This window comes from Corapipo altera, unplaced genomic scaffold (genome assembly GCF_003945725.1).
Source record: "Corapipo altera isolate COAL_440 unplaced genomic scaffold, ASM394572v1 2, whole genome shotgun sequence".
NCBI lineage: Eukaryota > Metazoa > Chordata > Aves > Passeriformes > Pipridae > Corapipo > Corapipo altera.
The window spans coordinates 3,680,972-3,698,514 of record NW_020884890.1 but is presented as its reverse complement, the minus strand read 5'-3'; the positions used below and the strand labels follow the sequence as shown (position 1 = coordinate 3,698,514).

Sequence of the window (17,543 nt, the reverse complement as noted above, 5' to 3'; positions counted from 1 at the left end):
CAGCCTGGAGAAGAGAAAGGTCCAGGGAGACCTTATAGCAGCCTTCCAGTACCTAAAGGGGGCATATAAGAAAGATGGGGACAGACTCTTTAGTAGGGCCTGTAGTGATAAGTAATGATTTTAAGCTAAAGCAGGGTACATACAACAGACTAGATACAAGGAAAAAAATTTTTACGATTAGGTTGCTGAAACACTGGAACATATTCCCCAGTGAGGTGGCAGATCTTAGAAATATTCAAGACCACGTTGGACAGGGTTTTAAGGAATCTGATCTTATTAAAAATATCCCTTCTTATTGCAGGGGAGTTGGACTAGAAGAGAGGACTAGAAGACCTTTAAAGGTCCCTTCCAACCCAAACCATTCTATGATTTGATGACACAAAATTAGAATCTATGACTAAATGAAAAAAAGTAGAGGAGAAAACATTTCACAGGTTACAGAAAATACTTTTTTTATTTATATAGAAAATATTTCCATTCAGACAAGTACATTTTGCAACTGTAAAAAATTACTGATTCATATTTTATATTGATGCTCTAAATGCTTGAAACTAATTTCTAAATACTGTTATTTAATTGGTTATTGCATAGATGAGTATTCTTATCCAATTGTACACTCTGTACTTTCACTGGATTGCTTCCTACTTTTCTGCAGTATTTTGAAATCCATCCATAGCAAAAAGCTGTTCTAAACAAATTTCAATAATTTCTAATTATAGACTCTCATTTGTGTCAAACTTATGTTTCAGTGTGACCAACATAATTTTAGGAATTTATTTCAGTGATCATTTACAAAAAATTGAAAACCCCAAGTCAAACAGCATTCTGTAAATGAATACACATTTAGAAATGCAAGAAATATGTTTCAAATGGACTGAATTGCAGTTGCAAGATAACCATGGCTTTACTGGAAAACAGGAACAAAAGGCTTAAGTTTTTGTTTAGTTTCACGAAAAAAACACAACCAACAACAAACTAGACAAACTATATTTATTTCTCTACTTAAATTTTGAATGCATTTTTTTACTTTGTGATTGTATCATTTACCACATTTATAATTATTGATATAATTATATCCATTTAGTAATTATTAAGTCTTTTTAAACAATTAAGTTCCTCACTCATCTCTCAAGTTCACCAATAGTATTAGATGATTGGAATTGTGTTTCTATATAAAGATAGTTTCTGGATAGATACATTTTAACCAAAAGACAAAATTCTGTGAACTAAACTGACAAGCATTGTGCAGTATGTTTTGTGAAAGTAATATAGCCTTCTCCACTGTAAGTGGGTACAGCTCAGTTTTATTAAAATTAACTGTGATTTTCCATAACTGTTGTTTCTCATGAAGTGAATTCTTTTTGAATCATATACAACAATTTCTCTACTCATTTATAGCTTGTCAAACTTTTGGGGGAATTTAGAGAAGCTCCTATTTCTTGTATCTTCACTGAGCATTGGTATGTAGTTTTAGAGTGTGAAAAAATAGATAAGCTGATATCCTTGCTGTATGTTACTTCAATCAGAAATGAAGTCATTTAGCTCTGCTCAGTTACAACACTGAAAACACACCAAACTGGGGAGGCTTGAGCCCAAATATGGCAACTGCATATTAGATGAAAATATGCCTAAATCATTATGCCTATAGAGTGTGGACACCTTGATGATTAGGTGGTGGCTGTTCAGAGGGTATTTTATCACAGTTTGTGTAGGGACTTATTTCCCAGAGTTCTACCACCAACACAGAAGTTTCCATAAACTCTAGGCTACAGTCTCTGCTTCCCCTCCATACCCACAGTCTTCCATGCTTAGACTTGTCACTGCTGTGATTTGTCCATGAAAGATCTGATCACTCTACCCTGTGCTGTTCTATGACTGTATGTTGATATAGAAGGTAGGCATACACTCATCACTTGATTTGTCCAAAAAAAATCTATTTCACTGCAGGAATAAAGAGCTTAATAAGTGTTCAGTACAAAAAGCTACAGTTTCACAGCGTCTTACTGTTAGTATTGTCCTTTAAAGCCAGTGGGTATTCTCTACTCAATTAATTTTGTAAAAGATCACTTAGTAGGCACCATTTTATCAACACTTGACAACTAAAGAATGCTTTGCTTATATCAGTGGTTTTTTGTTGCTATTGCTTTATTAAAAGAAACCATAACCAGAAGTGTTCCTGAAACCATTTTTATTCGAAACACAGAAAGCCTTTATATATTGTGTTAAACTTTTGTACATTACAGAAACTTGTGTGGATGCCTATTAACGCAAGAAATCATACATGGAGTTCATTCTACAGTTCAACACTGTAGAGAAATGCTGTGCTATGTGAGGAATAAAGTGGTTTGTTTTTTTTTTAATTATGGAAATCATTACAAACATAGAGAAGTTAAAAGTGGAAAGCAAATTTCATATATTTCCTGTTGAGATTAATTAATTCCAAATATTTTTATTTTATTCAAGGGATATCCTTGCAGAAAGTAAACTTGTAATAGTTTTAAGACATTGCATCGAGTAGACTGAACACTCTATAGAGTCTGTAGAAAAGAAATTATGGATATGCTTTATTGATTTAAAATATATTGTACACATGCAGTTCTATTCAATACAGTCTAGATTTCTATTTTAATTATGTTAATGGGGGAAAATTATTATATATATTAAAATATTCCTGTATTTGAATTGTTCTTGTTGCTTTTATGAACTCACTCTAGAGAACAATTTCTTGAGTTTGCTACTGGCATCTGTTATTTTCCTCTTACTTAAGCACTTAGGTCAACTGCTTACTGTTAACTTGGGGTAGTTTGTTTGAATGTAAAACCAGAGTGTACATGAGTAGTAATTTGAAATTCCTTTTGACACTAAGCATGGCAACAGGAGCATATCAATCTGTAGTCAAGACAATTGTATTTCTTCTTCATCTCCTGTTGCTACTATGACTTATTCCTTCCCTCTGGCTTCTCAGATTTCTCCCAAGTTAATGGATTCTCAGCTCTGAGATACCTGATAACTTGTCTTGTCATAAATCACTCTGAAGTTAACAGATAGTGCACCTTTCAACACTATCCTGTCTTTAACTTCGTCCACATAGTAATGAATCAAGGTCATGAAAATATAGGATTGTGCCATTTGAAAGCAAAGTATATTTTCTTTTTATATCAGTCAGTCTATCATTTGAAAAAAATCTTTTCACATTCTTTTAAAAGAACAAAAGGCTGATTAAACTTTGTATGTTGAAAAAGCTCATTGCATATATAACTAGAGAGACCAGCATTCCCACAAGTAAATTTGAATGAAAGGAATAAAATGTATTATTTTTAGAAATGTATGGTATTAAAGAATCATTGTATAATTAAAGACTGTAATATGTTCCAGTCTTTTACCACATCATTTCAATTTAGAATTGCCTTGTCCATTACTATGTGGAAAAATTATTGGTCTAAACATTCATGGTTATACATTTCATTTATGTGCAGCAGTTCAGATCAGGAGCTACAAATAAAGAAGTTTAAATAGTTTGCAAATTGCTTTTAACCCATGGTTCATTTGGAATCCATCCCAGACATTGATGATCTTGCCTGCACAACAGGCAGAAAGTTCAATGCAGGGCAGTTAGTGATTGTTGATTGATTATTTAGTTTACTTTTCAGAATAATTCTCTTAATTCTGAACAAGCCATTAACACAGGAGATCTTTTAGCACTCTTCAGGAAGAAAGAGACCCTGGGAATTTTGATGCATTTCAAAGAGTTCAGTTCTTGTTTTAATTTTGACTCACAATTATTTATAAACATAATAGAACAGTGTTCTGAGAATGTAAATGTCTTGAAAACCTTCCAGTACACTGATCATGATCACAGAAAAACAAATATAACTTATGTGCACTGAACTTAGAGCCAAATAACCAAAATGTATCAAGTATATTCACATTAGAAATGTTTCAATATTTTATCTACTTAGTCAAAAACAGTCAAAAAAATCACAATTCATTAAATATTCATATATATAAGTCTCCAACCACAATTATATATACACAAATGCATAAATACATTGTAACAGTTTATATCCTTGGTTGTGGGACTGCATCAACAACTACAGCCCTTTTACAGCTTTGCTTAAGAGAGTCTTCTAAAACCAGCCTCTGTACATAAGTGCAGATGCGCATCTCTTACGGGTGGAAATGATTTAGAGAGATTAAGAGAATATCCTTTTAAAATGATCTTCCATGTGCTTATTAGTAGTAGTAAACATAACTCATGATGCAAGATCAGCAGTACTCTAAATTTTTGCAGCATTCAAAGTACTCAAATATTCAAAGTTTTTAATGATACTATGCAATAAGGCAGTAAAATAAGTAGGTAAGGCTGTACAGTCACAGGCCAGGTAGAAGAGACGTGGGACTATAAATGAATCAGTGTTACTGATAGCACTCGCAGTATTTTAAAATAACAAATATGAGTACTATAGAATGATAGCATCCATTCATCAGAGCACATAAAAAAATGTTGGTAACAGAAAGAATCACTCTTGTTTGTCAAACTCAGTTAATGCATCCCTTTTAAAAAAAGAAAGGCAAAAGAAGATAGTCAACAACTGGGTAGACTTAGGGGAGAAGCCTTCACATAGCAGCATGGCAAAGAGGAGAAAAAGGCAGTGAGAAAAGAGACAGCAGTTTATGTAGAACACAACTGGACAGAAGAATCAGACAGACAGGAGTCAGTGGTGTTGGAAAGAACTTCCTAGGAACTAGGATGTCTGAACTGTTAAGCAGGAAATCGAGCCCAGAAATAGGGCATCCCAGTGAAAAGGGAGGACAGAATTGGAAGGGTAAAAGTGAAAAATCTTTTGGGTTGAGATTAAGACAGTTCAATAGGAAAAGAAAAAAGCACTGGATGCAGGCAAAGCAAAAGAATGAATTCTTTCACTACTGGCCACTGGGAGACTGCTGTTTCCAGGAAAGCACAGCTCCATCATGTGTTAGTTACTTGGGAAGACAAGCAAAGTAGCTCCAAATATTCCCCCCAACTTGCACCTTCTCCCCCATTGTTCTTCTTTCTGAGTACAATGTCATGTGGTATGGGACATCTCTTGAGTAAGTTTGCGTCAGCTGTCCCATCCATGTCCCCTCCCAACTTCTCATGCACTCCCCGCCTCTTCTCTGGTGGGGCATTGAATGAATTGTAGAATCACAGAATCATAGAACAGTTTGGGTTGGAAGAGAATTTAAAGACCATCTAGTTCCAACCCCCCTACCATGGGCAAGGACATGTCCCACTAGACCAGGTTGCTCAGAGCCCCATCCTACCTTGCCTTGAACACTTCCAGGAATGGAGTATCCAAAACTTTCCTGAACAACCTGAAAAGGCCTTGACCCTGCAAGCACTGCTTGGAAATAACCATAACCCTGACGTGTTATCAACACTGTTTTCATCACAAGTCCTAAACATAGCCTCATGTAAGCAATTATGAAGAAAAATAACTCTATACCAGCCAAAATAAGAATAAAAATTAAAAATAATATATTTATAAATGAATAAAAATCAAAACCATGAAAACAGAACAGAAAACAAAATTTTAAAATATGGTAGAATGAAGGAAAAAGAGTAAAAGCCCTAGCTTTTTGGCTTATTGGATTGTGTGGGCTTTGAGGACAGTTGAAACTTTATGAGGTTCTTTATCGTGTAAATCAGTGTTCTGAACAAAATGACAACTGAACATTTTTCCATAGTAGAATGAGTAAAATCAACAAGATACAGATTTGTATAGCAAGGCATCATGTTGATGCATGATCTGCTTTCTAAAGAGGATACCATAAATTCTTCAATACATATACAACAGATTGCGCTTTTTTTTTTTTTTTTTCACTCTGAATCACAGAATCATAGAAAGGTTTGGTTTGGAAGGGACCTTAAATATCATCTAATGCCATCCCTCCATGCTGTGGGCTGTGACACCTTCCACTAGACTAGGTTGCTCAAAGCCCCATCCACCCTGGTCTTGAACACTTCCAGGGATGCACAGCTTCTCTGGACAACCTGCTCCAGTTCCTCACTACCTGCACAGTAAGGAATTTGTCCCTAATATCTAATCTAAACTACTCTGAAATTTGATCAGTTTTAAAATCAAATAGACAGTTTTAAAATCAAACAAGCAAAGTATTTAGGAAGATATGTGCATTCTCTAGTGCTATCAGAATTATAATTTTGTTTTCTATACTCTCAAATATTTAATTTTGCTTTTTTAAAATTTTTTTCTGACCATTCAAGTCAAGAATAGGGTAGCTAGCACATTTTGTTGGTAGAACAGCCAAACACTTTTGTTCTAGCTAAGTTGTGCTGAGTGTATTTGTATTTGAATAGTATTCTATAACACTACAGTATCTTTTTCCACTATGAAATTGGAAAAATAATGTTAGCAACAGTGACACAAACAGCTAGAGCTTTGAGTTGGACCTGCCTGCACTTTCATTTTAATTGGAAGGGCTTTGAATAGCCAAAGCTATGTTTTATAAAACCGTAATGAGAACAATGAACATTTAAAGAGAGATATTAAACAAAGAAAAGAAAAACAAAATATAAAAGCTTTTGTTGTGTCTTTTCCTCTGATTTTGCTATCAGTTCCGCAATTCTTTTGTTAGTGCAATTCTCTGGGTTAAGACAATTTCTACACTTTATTTCCTGGGACCACAGGAAAAAGTCTTTCTGCTCTCCACCATGGTGCTTTAGCCCCTTGTTTCTTTGTTTCTCACAAATCACTCAGTTTATGCTCATGCTGCTCACCCTGTTGCTCACAGCTCTGCCTGGATTTTGCAGTTTCAGTTGTACTCAGGAGTGATTTCACTCCTTCCCTCCAGCAGCTTTCTTCTAATCCATAGTGCAGTAGACAGAAAAAGTTAAAACAGATGGCATTCATTTTATACTGCTCACTCGTGTATTTTATAAAGAATTTAACATATACTAACATATACTGGCATTTTATATCTGGTTAAAAAATGACCTAACAAGTACTTAACCTTTTCATTTTGAGCTCTCTCCACCTGTAGCACAAACTTCCTCTAAGAATTAAAGTTAAGTTTCTTGTATAATGACATGCCACCAGAAGTTTGTTCTGGGTAGTATTTCCAGACACAAGGTCACTGGACAGATAACACCACTATTCAGTATACTAATCTTTCTCTCTGGGCTGGTTATTAATTACCATAGATGGAGAAAGCATAATAGAATTTTTATTTTTATTGCGGTTCGCACATCCTAGGCCTACCAACTTTACAGTCTGCCTTTGTTTCTCCATCAGGGCTTCGTACTGACTTCCTTATCATTAAGGATACACCCGAAAGTTCAATATCTTCATCCAGAGAGCTAATAGACCCGCTATTAACCCCTTCATCTAAAATGCTTTCCTCTGATGGAAGCTAATGTTTGTTCTTCTCATTCATTTACTTCCAAAATGTCTGTTTTCAAGAATGCTGATTGGAGCTTTTGTATAAAGCACATCAGTGAACTTCAGTGCTGCTTAATTTGTTTAAATTTAAGATTATAACCCATTTTATCTTTCATGGAGATTTGCACTCACTTTCTCTGAGACGTAGATTTACAGTGCCTTAAGTAAGTTTGATTTTGATTCACACTTTATTGAAATTTCCTATGCAGAAAAAAAAGGTATCATTCATTGGTTTGGATTAGAAGTCTAGATGAGTATGCAAATACTGTACTAGTACTTAAAAGACTAATGATTTTATAGAAATATTGGTGTATTTCAGGGTGTACATATATAAGACAAGAACTTGTGATTCAGCGATGTGTTTAAACAGAAAAAAATTCATTCTACAAAGACAACCTTTAAAAACACTTTTCAGTTTTATATTGTAGTGGGTCGACATGGCTGGATGCCAGGCACCCACTCTATCACTCCCCTCCACAACTGAATGGGGAAAGAAAATATAACGAAGTATTCATAGGTTGAGATAAGGACTGGGAGAGATCACTCACCAAATACTGTCACAGGCAGAACAGACTTTAATTGGGGATATTAAATTAATTCATAACTAAAAAAATCAGAGCAGGATAATGAGAAGTAAAACAAATCTTAAAAACACCATTCCCCCAACCCCCCCTTCTTCCCAGCCCTACCTCCTCCCTGCCAGCAGTGCAGGGAGAGGAGGAATGGGGGTTACAGTCAGTTCATCACAGATTGTTTCTGCCACTACTCAGGGAGAAGAGTCTTTCACCTGATCCAGCTTGGGGTCCCTCCCATGGGAGACAGTCCTCCTCCAACTTCTCCAATGTGAGCCAATCCCATGGACAACAAACTGCTTCAACAAACTGCTGCAACATAGCTCACTTTTCCACAGGGTGCAGTCCTTCAGGCACAGACTGCTGCAGTGTGGGTCCCCCACAGGGCCACAAGTCCTACCAGCAAACCTGCTCCAATGCAGGCTCCTCTCTCCATGGTAGTGCAAGTCTCTGTCAGGGCCCTGCTCCAGCACAGGTTTCCCAAGGGGTCACAGCCCTCCTTTAGGCATTCACCTACTCCGGTGTGGGTCTCCTGCATGGACTGCAGTTGGATCTCTGCACCTCTAATGGTCCTCCATAGGCTACAGAGGGACAACCTTCTTCACTGTGGTCTGCACCATGGGCTTCAGGGGAATCTCAGCTCTGGTGCCTGGAGCACCTCCCTCCCCCTCCTTCACTGACCTTGGTGTCTGCATAGTTGTTCCTCTCACGTATTCTCACTCTGCTTTTCTTTGGCTGCAATTACATCTGCCCAATAACTTTCTTTTTTCTTCTGAAATTTCTTATCACAGGGGTGTTAGTATCATTGCTGATTGGCTCAACCTTGGCCAGCAACACTTCTGTCTTGGAGCTGGCTGGCATTGGCTCTGCCAGACATAGAGGAAGCTTCTGACAGCTTCTCACAGAAGCCACTCCTGTAGCTCCGCACTATCAAAACTCAGCCACACAAACCCAATGTATACATTTAAAAGGAAGGGCATCTGACAAAACTCATGAAGGTAAAAAGAAGAAGTGAAACGGATTGGACTGGCTCTTAACTGAGCTAAACACATAGGGATTAGTTTATTGTAGAAATTCTTTTGTGTAATCAATTGAAACGTGATAGTCCTGAGATTAAAAGAGCCTTGTTTAGGAATTAATTTTAAAGATAACGAGAGTGTTCTGTTGCATAACACATAATAATGGCATGCATAAGAAGGGCATTATGTGGGTTTCTATAATTCTATATGTTAAACTGAACATATTAAAATATTAACAAAATTTTTAACAATTGAATTTTTATATTTGTCTTCAATCTCAGGCTTTACTTTGTTTACTAACTACTGTGTATCTTGGTCCTTGATTGTAGCAACTGGCAGTCATGTGTTTCATTTACACTGAAAATAAATCTCTCTCCTACTAAACGCTTCCTTTTTTATCCCAGCCCTGAAATATTATTGCTCTGTACTGACACAAGTACAAATAATTGATTATATAAGGGTATAACACATGCTGTTTCCTGAAACGGTCTACTGTGCCTTTTGCATAACTGCTCTAGAAAATATTGAGTTTTCATTAGAGGAACAACAAAACAAAACACTGAAATCGTATTAAAATATTATATGCTAATATGATCTTTAGCATATTTTACTCCTTGGGAAGAGAAGTGTTTGCATAAATATGAAGTTCAGAAATGCTTCAATTAAAAATAGAAACTACTTATTTTAATCAGTAACCTCAGATATTTATGCAAATGTCACTATGTGCTATCTTAAGAAACTGAGTGATGTTTGTCAATGCTGTCAGGAATGTCCTTTGTCTTTTAAAAGCTTTATCATTTTACCATCACAGTGAAACTAAGGAAGACTAGCAGGTATATAGTTAAACAAAGAAGGGCTGGGAGTTTTCTGTCATTCATTTAGTTTGGTGAAGGGTTTTATTTTCTTCATGTGTAAAAAAATCAGAAAATTCTGAAAATAAGTTCAGTTCCTTAAACTAAAATTAATTGTCTTTCATATTGATCTGTCAGATAATCTTTACTCACTCATTCCTGTTTTTTAATCTTCCACAATTTTTATTTTATTGAAGTAAAAGAAATTAGAATTCATTATATTGAAAGACTAAGGTGAACTGATCCTACTGATGATGTTTTTAATTTTCCTCTTTTATCAAGATATTCAATCAATGTGATAACTATTTTTTTTCAAAATGAAGTTTTCTGAATCAACCATCTCCCATTAGAACATGGTTTCTGCATTTATCTTCCTGGGAATTTGAACAATATATCATAGCATTGAGTAGCTGATCATTCGTTAGTGAGCATTAAAGAGACTTCAGTATTTTCAGCAAATGTCTCTTTTTGGGTCTGACTGAGGGAAGAATTACTTTTGTTGAAATTGCTGGCAACAGAAATATACAGCATTTATGGCACATAAATTATACCTGTACTATGTTTTTATTGATATCAAAGTAAAATAGAAGGCTATGTTTAAAATCTATGCAGTTAAGAGAATTTGCCTTGCACTTTTTTTTTTTTTTTTTTTTTTTTAAATTTAAGTCTTAGGTCTCCAGAACATGTAAAAACCTTTTAAATATGCATTTACTAGCTAGTGCAAGTTGGACTGCTGTGTTGATCCTTGATGCAGTGCTCATTGCTTAAATACTGCCCTTGTTCAGAGGCTTAAATCTGATATCACATTATAAAGACCTATTTTTGTCCTGTTCCCTCTTTACCTTGTTTCTAACAACAACATTCAAGAGGTCAATAAATCTTAGCATGGTTATGAATTTAAGTATTTATTTAAACATATCTAAACAAGAGGCTTGATGATGACAAAAACATATACATTTTAAAATGAGAATTTATAATTAATTAATAATTTTACACAATTTTTTAAAGGGTTTGTATACAGTTTGAGTCAAAGTAGATAAATAGATTTTCAAATTTTGGGAACCACTTGTTCATCTCTTCCAACCAAAGCTTGTTATATTGCTTATCTGCATATGAAGACTTCAGTCTTCTTGTATATGGTTAATAAAACTATCTTTTAAAAAGCATTGATGTGAAGACATCAGCAACTGTTGAATTCAATTCTTTCATGATAGTCTGGTACAGAAATATCACTGGTAAAAATGTATAAGGTGTTTCTCACTTTATATGATTTTGCTTCTCTCTTTAGTTGTTTGCTTTTTTACACACTTCTTCACTGAATTAATGATCCTTTTAATGCTTGATACTTTCCCCATCCAAGAGCTGTAATCAAGTCATCTTTCAGTCTTATTTAGTAAATAGATTGAGTGTGACATGAGGTTTGAGAATGGTAGAATAAAAATCTTAAAAGACAAATTCTTTAGAATTCTGTTTATTGACTTGATTTGTCAAACTTGTCAGGCATGGATGTTCAGGTGAAAGAGCACTGCTCTTGCTTTGTACATAATATGCTGAATACAGTGAATTGCAGAGTACAGGATTGTCAAAGAAATAATTAGCATCAATGTTTAAGGAAAAAGTACTGAATTCTTCCTAAAAGACTTTGATAGATGTGACTTGTGTTTTAGACTATGAGTGAAGTTGTTGCCTCAGTATCTTCATTTAAATTGATCCCCTTTGACCTGGTTATAAGTTATAGGCTACCAGTTTCCACTAAATGAACTGGTTTTTTTCCCAAATTAAAAAAAAAAAAAGAATTTTTTTCTCTCTTTGTAAGGAGATGCCAAGGAGAAAAGAAGGATATATCTTTTTTTCTACCATCCTTGAACCATGCATTTTTCCTTGATATATGTCTCATGGTATGGTTGACAATATTTCCTTATCTCTTCTCAGGATTTTCTCTATTCCTCTTCTAGTTACTTCAAGTCTTCGCTTAAAAGAATGTTGCACAATTTTTTTTAATATTTTTTTTGACAGAACAATTACCTTTTTCTAGTCTTGCTGCAAATGAACGTAACATTACTGAAAAGGGACCTCTTTCATCTGGTTTTCCCAACTGGCCTAAAGTTTTCTGTGCTATTTTGTTCATTTAGTCTTTCCTTGTTCTAATAATCCCATTGAGAACCATGGTTTAACAAAAGGATAAGAAATGCTTGATAATGGTGGATGAAAAAATGGGGAGGATTGAATGGATTCAGGTGTAGAAACAATGGCAGGAAAAACTCATTAATCCTTTCAGCTAGTGAGACTACTCTTTCTGGCTTTCCTCTGGGTAGAGCAAAGGGAGTCACTCTTTTGCTCATTTGCCTTCTCCTATTTAGTATTGTGGATGGGATAGGAGCACCTATTCTTGTCAAATGTGCCTAATAAAAGGAAAAAATAGGGTGAGCATGATATATAACCTCATCTATGAGTACTGATGGAGTACAACGTTGTACTGAAGTAGAACATGACAGCTAAATAGTAAATAGAATTATGAGAGAATTGACCAATCCCCCTCACTTCATGTTGCAGACGTTCTCTTATATATGCACTAATACCAATCAATGACCTTGTTCTGACGAATGGCCTTCTTAGCTTTTCCTGTTAGCAAGCCCTAACATCTGCAAGTTGCAATATACTGTAATTTGGTTACTATGGTGATGAGGGATAGCAAAAAATTCGTGAAAGATTTTTTGACTGTCCTCTGATGTTAAAGAGAAGTGAACATTCTGTAATAAAAGATAGATCCAATTTCTTTTGCCTTATTGGAATAACTATTTCTACTGAACTGAGGGATGGAAAATGTGTTTTGACCCTTTTTCTGCTAATGGGATTTTCTTGTATAGTGTTTGTTGCATCAGCTGTTCTGTTATATAATAGAGACAGAGTGTGAAATTTCGATCTCCTAGTAAATGTTGTTACACATACTTACAGTTCCTTTATATAGCTACTGGTAATGAAATTATTAGAGGCTCACATACTTATATATTAATTGATTTATAACTAATTAGTTATGTTTACCTTGTAGTTTACAATTTGAGTTAAAAGTATTCTGTTTACCATTTCAAAATTATACATATTTTTGTAAAGTATAATTTATTCTTTTGTGAATGCCTATTTTTAATTCAGTGGACTCAAGTGACTAACAAAATGTGGAATCAATACATATTACTTCTTCAGAGGGAATTTATTATGAAGTTAATATTATTGCTACAGCAAATTGCTGAAAAATTCTTCTGATGTAATCTGTAAATATGTGATAGGGAGTTGCTTTGAATCAGAGCACTAAAGCACAAAATATGTAAAAAGCATATTTGCTACATAATTTTTCTGAAGTAAATGGAAGTAAATTCTTAGCTGCTAGCTGAATGTAAGCAGGCTGCTGCCTATTATGCTTCTCTGGCTGAGACTGTGTCTGATCACTGCAGTCTCTCTGCTACTTCTGTGTTACCAGCTTTCCTAGTGGGGAGCGACGGACCTTTAAACTGGACTAGCCAGCAACTAGAATGATACCCAGATCTGGAATGACTTAAGCTCTGAGCCAGCAGGTTGTCAAGAGGTTCAGGATCCTGGTATGGATCTCAGACAAAATCTATGCTGATTCTTGAGAGATCCATTAATGAGGGTTTATTTTTGCATATAGAAAATGAGGGAGTGTGTATGTTTGCTGTTCAACACTGACTAGCCAGAGAGGAGGAAAAAGTTTGAACCATCATTGCTGTTTCATTGATATGACTACTGTTTGTGTTTATGCAAGGGAAAAGACATTGTTCTTGCTGTTGATCCATATGGCCGATGTGTCTGTATTTTGTGTATGGGGGGGAGGTGGTGGTGTGCATGGGTGGATTTCTGTGTGTGTATGTGATTGCGTGTTTACTTACTGAGAGCACATTCAGTTTTGCTACTGGCTGGATCTATAAATAGAAATGAGAACAACCTTACGTGTCTGAGAGTATACTGGATTCAGCTTCCCCTAGTAATAACCACCATGAGAGAAATATTGAGTGACTGTTCAGTGTCTTCTGAGACTATGATTCTAGTTCACCTCCCTCCTTTGTTACAGATGAGGTTAGTCATTCCCATAGATTTCTACCACATTTATTCAGCATAGCAAACAAAACATACAGGAATATATTAAATTCTTTGCTTTTTAAATGGTGATAGCATACAGATGCCCCAGTCAGTAATTGGAGCTTCTCAGTGTAAACAATTTTAAAAATCACAATAAGTAAAAGCCTCTCAATCTCTCAAAATTTTTTTTTAGAAAAGAAATAATAGGGAAACACAACAACACATCATATTAAGGAAGTAAAAAAATTATGTTTATAGGCAGCATGTCAAGAGGACCCATTCACTCAAACACTGTAATTTTTTATATTTAATTCTTTTAGGTTCATTTTGTGAGAAACCTGGTGATCTTTGTGAATCTCGGCCATGCCTAAATGAAGGTATATGCCAGTATAATCGGTCTGGATATGTTTGTGTTTGCCCTCCTGGATTTCTTGGCCACAACTGTGAAATTGATATCAATGAATGCTCTTCAAGACCATGTCAGAATGGAGGCACATGTATTGATTTGCCAAATGTAAGTATAAACTTTAGAGATCCCTATTTCAACATAGAATCATAGAATCATAAAATTATTTGGGTTGGAAGGGACCTTTAAATATTATCTATTTCCAACATTTATGCTGTGGGCAGAGACCCTTTACACTAGATTAGGTTGCTGAAAGTCCCATCGAACCTGACCTCGAACACTTCCAAGGATGGGACATTTACAGCTCTTCCCCTGTCTTACTAGTTTAGCAACAATGACAGTGTGTGGGATGATGCTAAAGGCCCTACAGAAGTAAGGGTCAGTTCCTCTTCCCTTACCAGTCATTGCAGTCACTTCATCATAGAAAGCCACCATTAGTCAGACATCATTGTGAAGACATGTTGGCTGTTCCTAATCACCTCCCCTGTCACCCATATGCCTTGACATAGTTTCCAGGAGGATCTATTCCATGAAAGTGTCAAAACATTTGATTCTAATGTATAATTCTATGATAAAAAGCCCAAATTCCACGTTTCAGTTCAGTTGCTTGGTGATCACTTAAGGAGCTACTAATATTGTTTCATTTCTTTATTCCTCTCTCTGATAAAATCTTGTGACATAAAACATGATGCATCAGTGGTCTTTATTAACTAATGTTTTTCTCTTTTTCTTGCTTTTCATGTGGTATGTTTTTAATTCCCCTTTTTCTTTCATTTTTCTTTTTGCAAAATGGAATAAATTCATGCAGAGTCACAAAGTTTTGATAATAAAATCATACCTGGTTATATGTCAAAAGGTATCATTCTTTCATTAGCATGACTATTGCAAATAGCAGTGATTGTACAGAACCAAAATAATGAAAGAAGAAAAGCTTAGTTATTGCATACCAGTGATACATATTCATGCACAGAGAAAAAAAGGGACATCTAAATTGCTGAAAAAATTGATAGATTCCTGTCATGCAACGTGTTTATATATTTTGTCTATTAGATATACTAGCACATACTATTTTGTACAATAAAGAAACAAATATAGTAATTTGTTTCACACATATAGACATCTCTCAATAGATACTGAAGTTTCCTGATTATACCTTTAGGACCAATTCTAAAGAAACACCTGAGCACTTCTAATTTCCCTAGGTGAACAAACCCCTTTATTTTTTTCCTTTACTTTCTGACTTCAAAAGGCCTATAAAGAGCATAACTTTGTATAGAAAATGAGTGAGAGTATAAGCTCTAAGAAATATTTTGTTTTGTAAAATAACTTACGTTTCTTACTGTGCAAAGTAGGAATTGTAATAACTGACAGATGTCTTTCACCATTATAGAGAAGAACAGTCTCTGTGCCTCATAATGAAGGGGAAAAAGGATACACACAATTTTCTTTTCTCCTCTAGTTGCTGAATACTATTTGGTATCTTATGTACCTTGTGTACTGTTACTGTTTGATAGATGTAAATATTATACTGGAAAAAATTCAGAAATGAGGAAAAGCCTAAATGTATTATAAAACTCCTTCTTGATTCACTCATGAAATCACAGAGCCAGCTAATTTTAGAGCTGGTGTATATCCAGGTAGCAAACCCAAGTCTGGTATAATCTGTGCTGGAAGGCTTATTACACTTATCCTAAGTCAAGTTTGTAACCTATCTGAGGCTCAAACTGCTTTTCCTTCTATCTTCCTAGACTGATTACTATGATGAAATCCTGACCTTGTTAGTGTCTGTATAGAAATGGAAGTAAACACTAATTTTTGTATTGCCTTGGGTATCACAATTATTTCTAATTTCCTTGTCTCCTATAGGATGTGGCATGTATCTGTCTGCCAATATTTACTGGCAAGTTCTGTGAGAGAATACTGAACCCGTGTGAATTATTGCCTTGTTTAAATAATGCAACTTGCATAGCTCAACAGCAGAACTACAACTGCCGGTAAGATTGGAAATTAATTTGTGTCAGTACTTTGTTGTTTCACCTCATGATATCCCATAGATTGAAGAAAGAAAAGACATTGTCATTCACAGAGAGCACAGAAAACTATAAACTTCTCTTTTAAAATATTTATTTTTGGTGCTTTATTGTATTAGTCTTCTTGAAAACTCTTGAAGTGATACAGAAAATTTAAAGTATTTAAGGGGCTAAAAATCATTCCATTACCTTAAGATGAAACATATAAATCCTGACAAATTGATGATAAGTGAGAGAGTTATACTACAGGTGTCACTGTTTTTTTCTGAAAAGATAAGACAACCTCTTTAATTTCTAGTTCACAGACATGCATTAGTAGACCTTAGGTTGATTCTTCAAACAGCATATGGAAAACTGTTTTATTCAGAAAGACCATACTAAAAAATATCCATTTGAAAGTAACAGAAGAGACCCAGTGTATAATTTAATTTCACTTTAAATAAGTTTTTAGATTTTTTTTTATGTCACTAAGGAGTACAATTTGTCCTCTTCCCTCTTCTTTGACTTTTATCTGGCTGCCTGAGTAGGTTCTGCTAAACATTACTGAAGTGCAGTAAACAACATTCAAATTTGAGGATATTCATGAAAGCAGAGAATTGAAAGCTGCAATACACAAAAGCCTGACATCACATTATAAATGAACTTAGAAACTGCAAAAAAATATGTACAGAACACAAACTTACAGTCCATCAGCAGAAATTAAATTCAGAAGTCTGGAAATAAAAATATAAGTAGAACTATGTTTACAATTCTCCCAAAAAAGAAAATACTTAAAATTTTATCCATACTTATTCCTAAATACAGAAATACATATAAACGTTTATATGTATACGTTTATATGTATGTGTAAGCGCACATACGAGTTAGATCTTCCCGTATAGATATGTATAGCCCAGAACAACAGTGTTGTCATTCATTTTCCAATTCTTTAAACCAAGATATAAGGTAATAATTTATTATTATATAGTGAGTCTTTCACACAGTACGCTGGTGCATGGATAAGTAGGAAATTATGTTTTGACATTTACATTTAAAATATGCATATCATGAATAATTAACACCAAGATGTAGATTGCCTTTATTAACAAAAACAAAACAAAACAAAAATATTAAAAAATATCCTGACCCTGTGTA

The 17,543-nt window shown here is 34.8% G+C and overlaps 1 protein-coding gene across 1 annotated transcript in view; it reads left to right on the top strand.

The window, feature by feature from the left end:
• The window catches only part of EYS (eyes shut homolog), an 853,574-nt gene that overhangs the window by 109,522 nt on the left and 726,509 nt on the right, over positions 1–17,543 (top strand). Inside the window, exons 4-5 of the mRNA XM_027644956.1 lie at positions 14,294–14,487; positions 16,246–16,373. Of these exons, the coding sequence (XP_027500757.1) occupies positions 14,294–14,487; positions 16,246–16,373 (322 nt within the window). The remainder of the gene's footprint in view (positions 1–14,293; positions 14,488–16,245; positions 16,374–17,543) is intronic.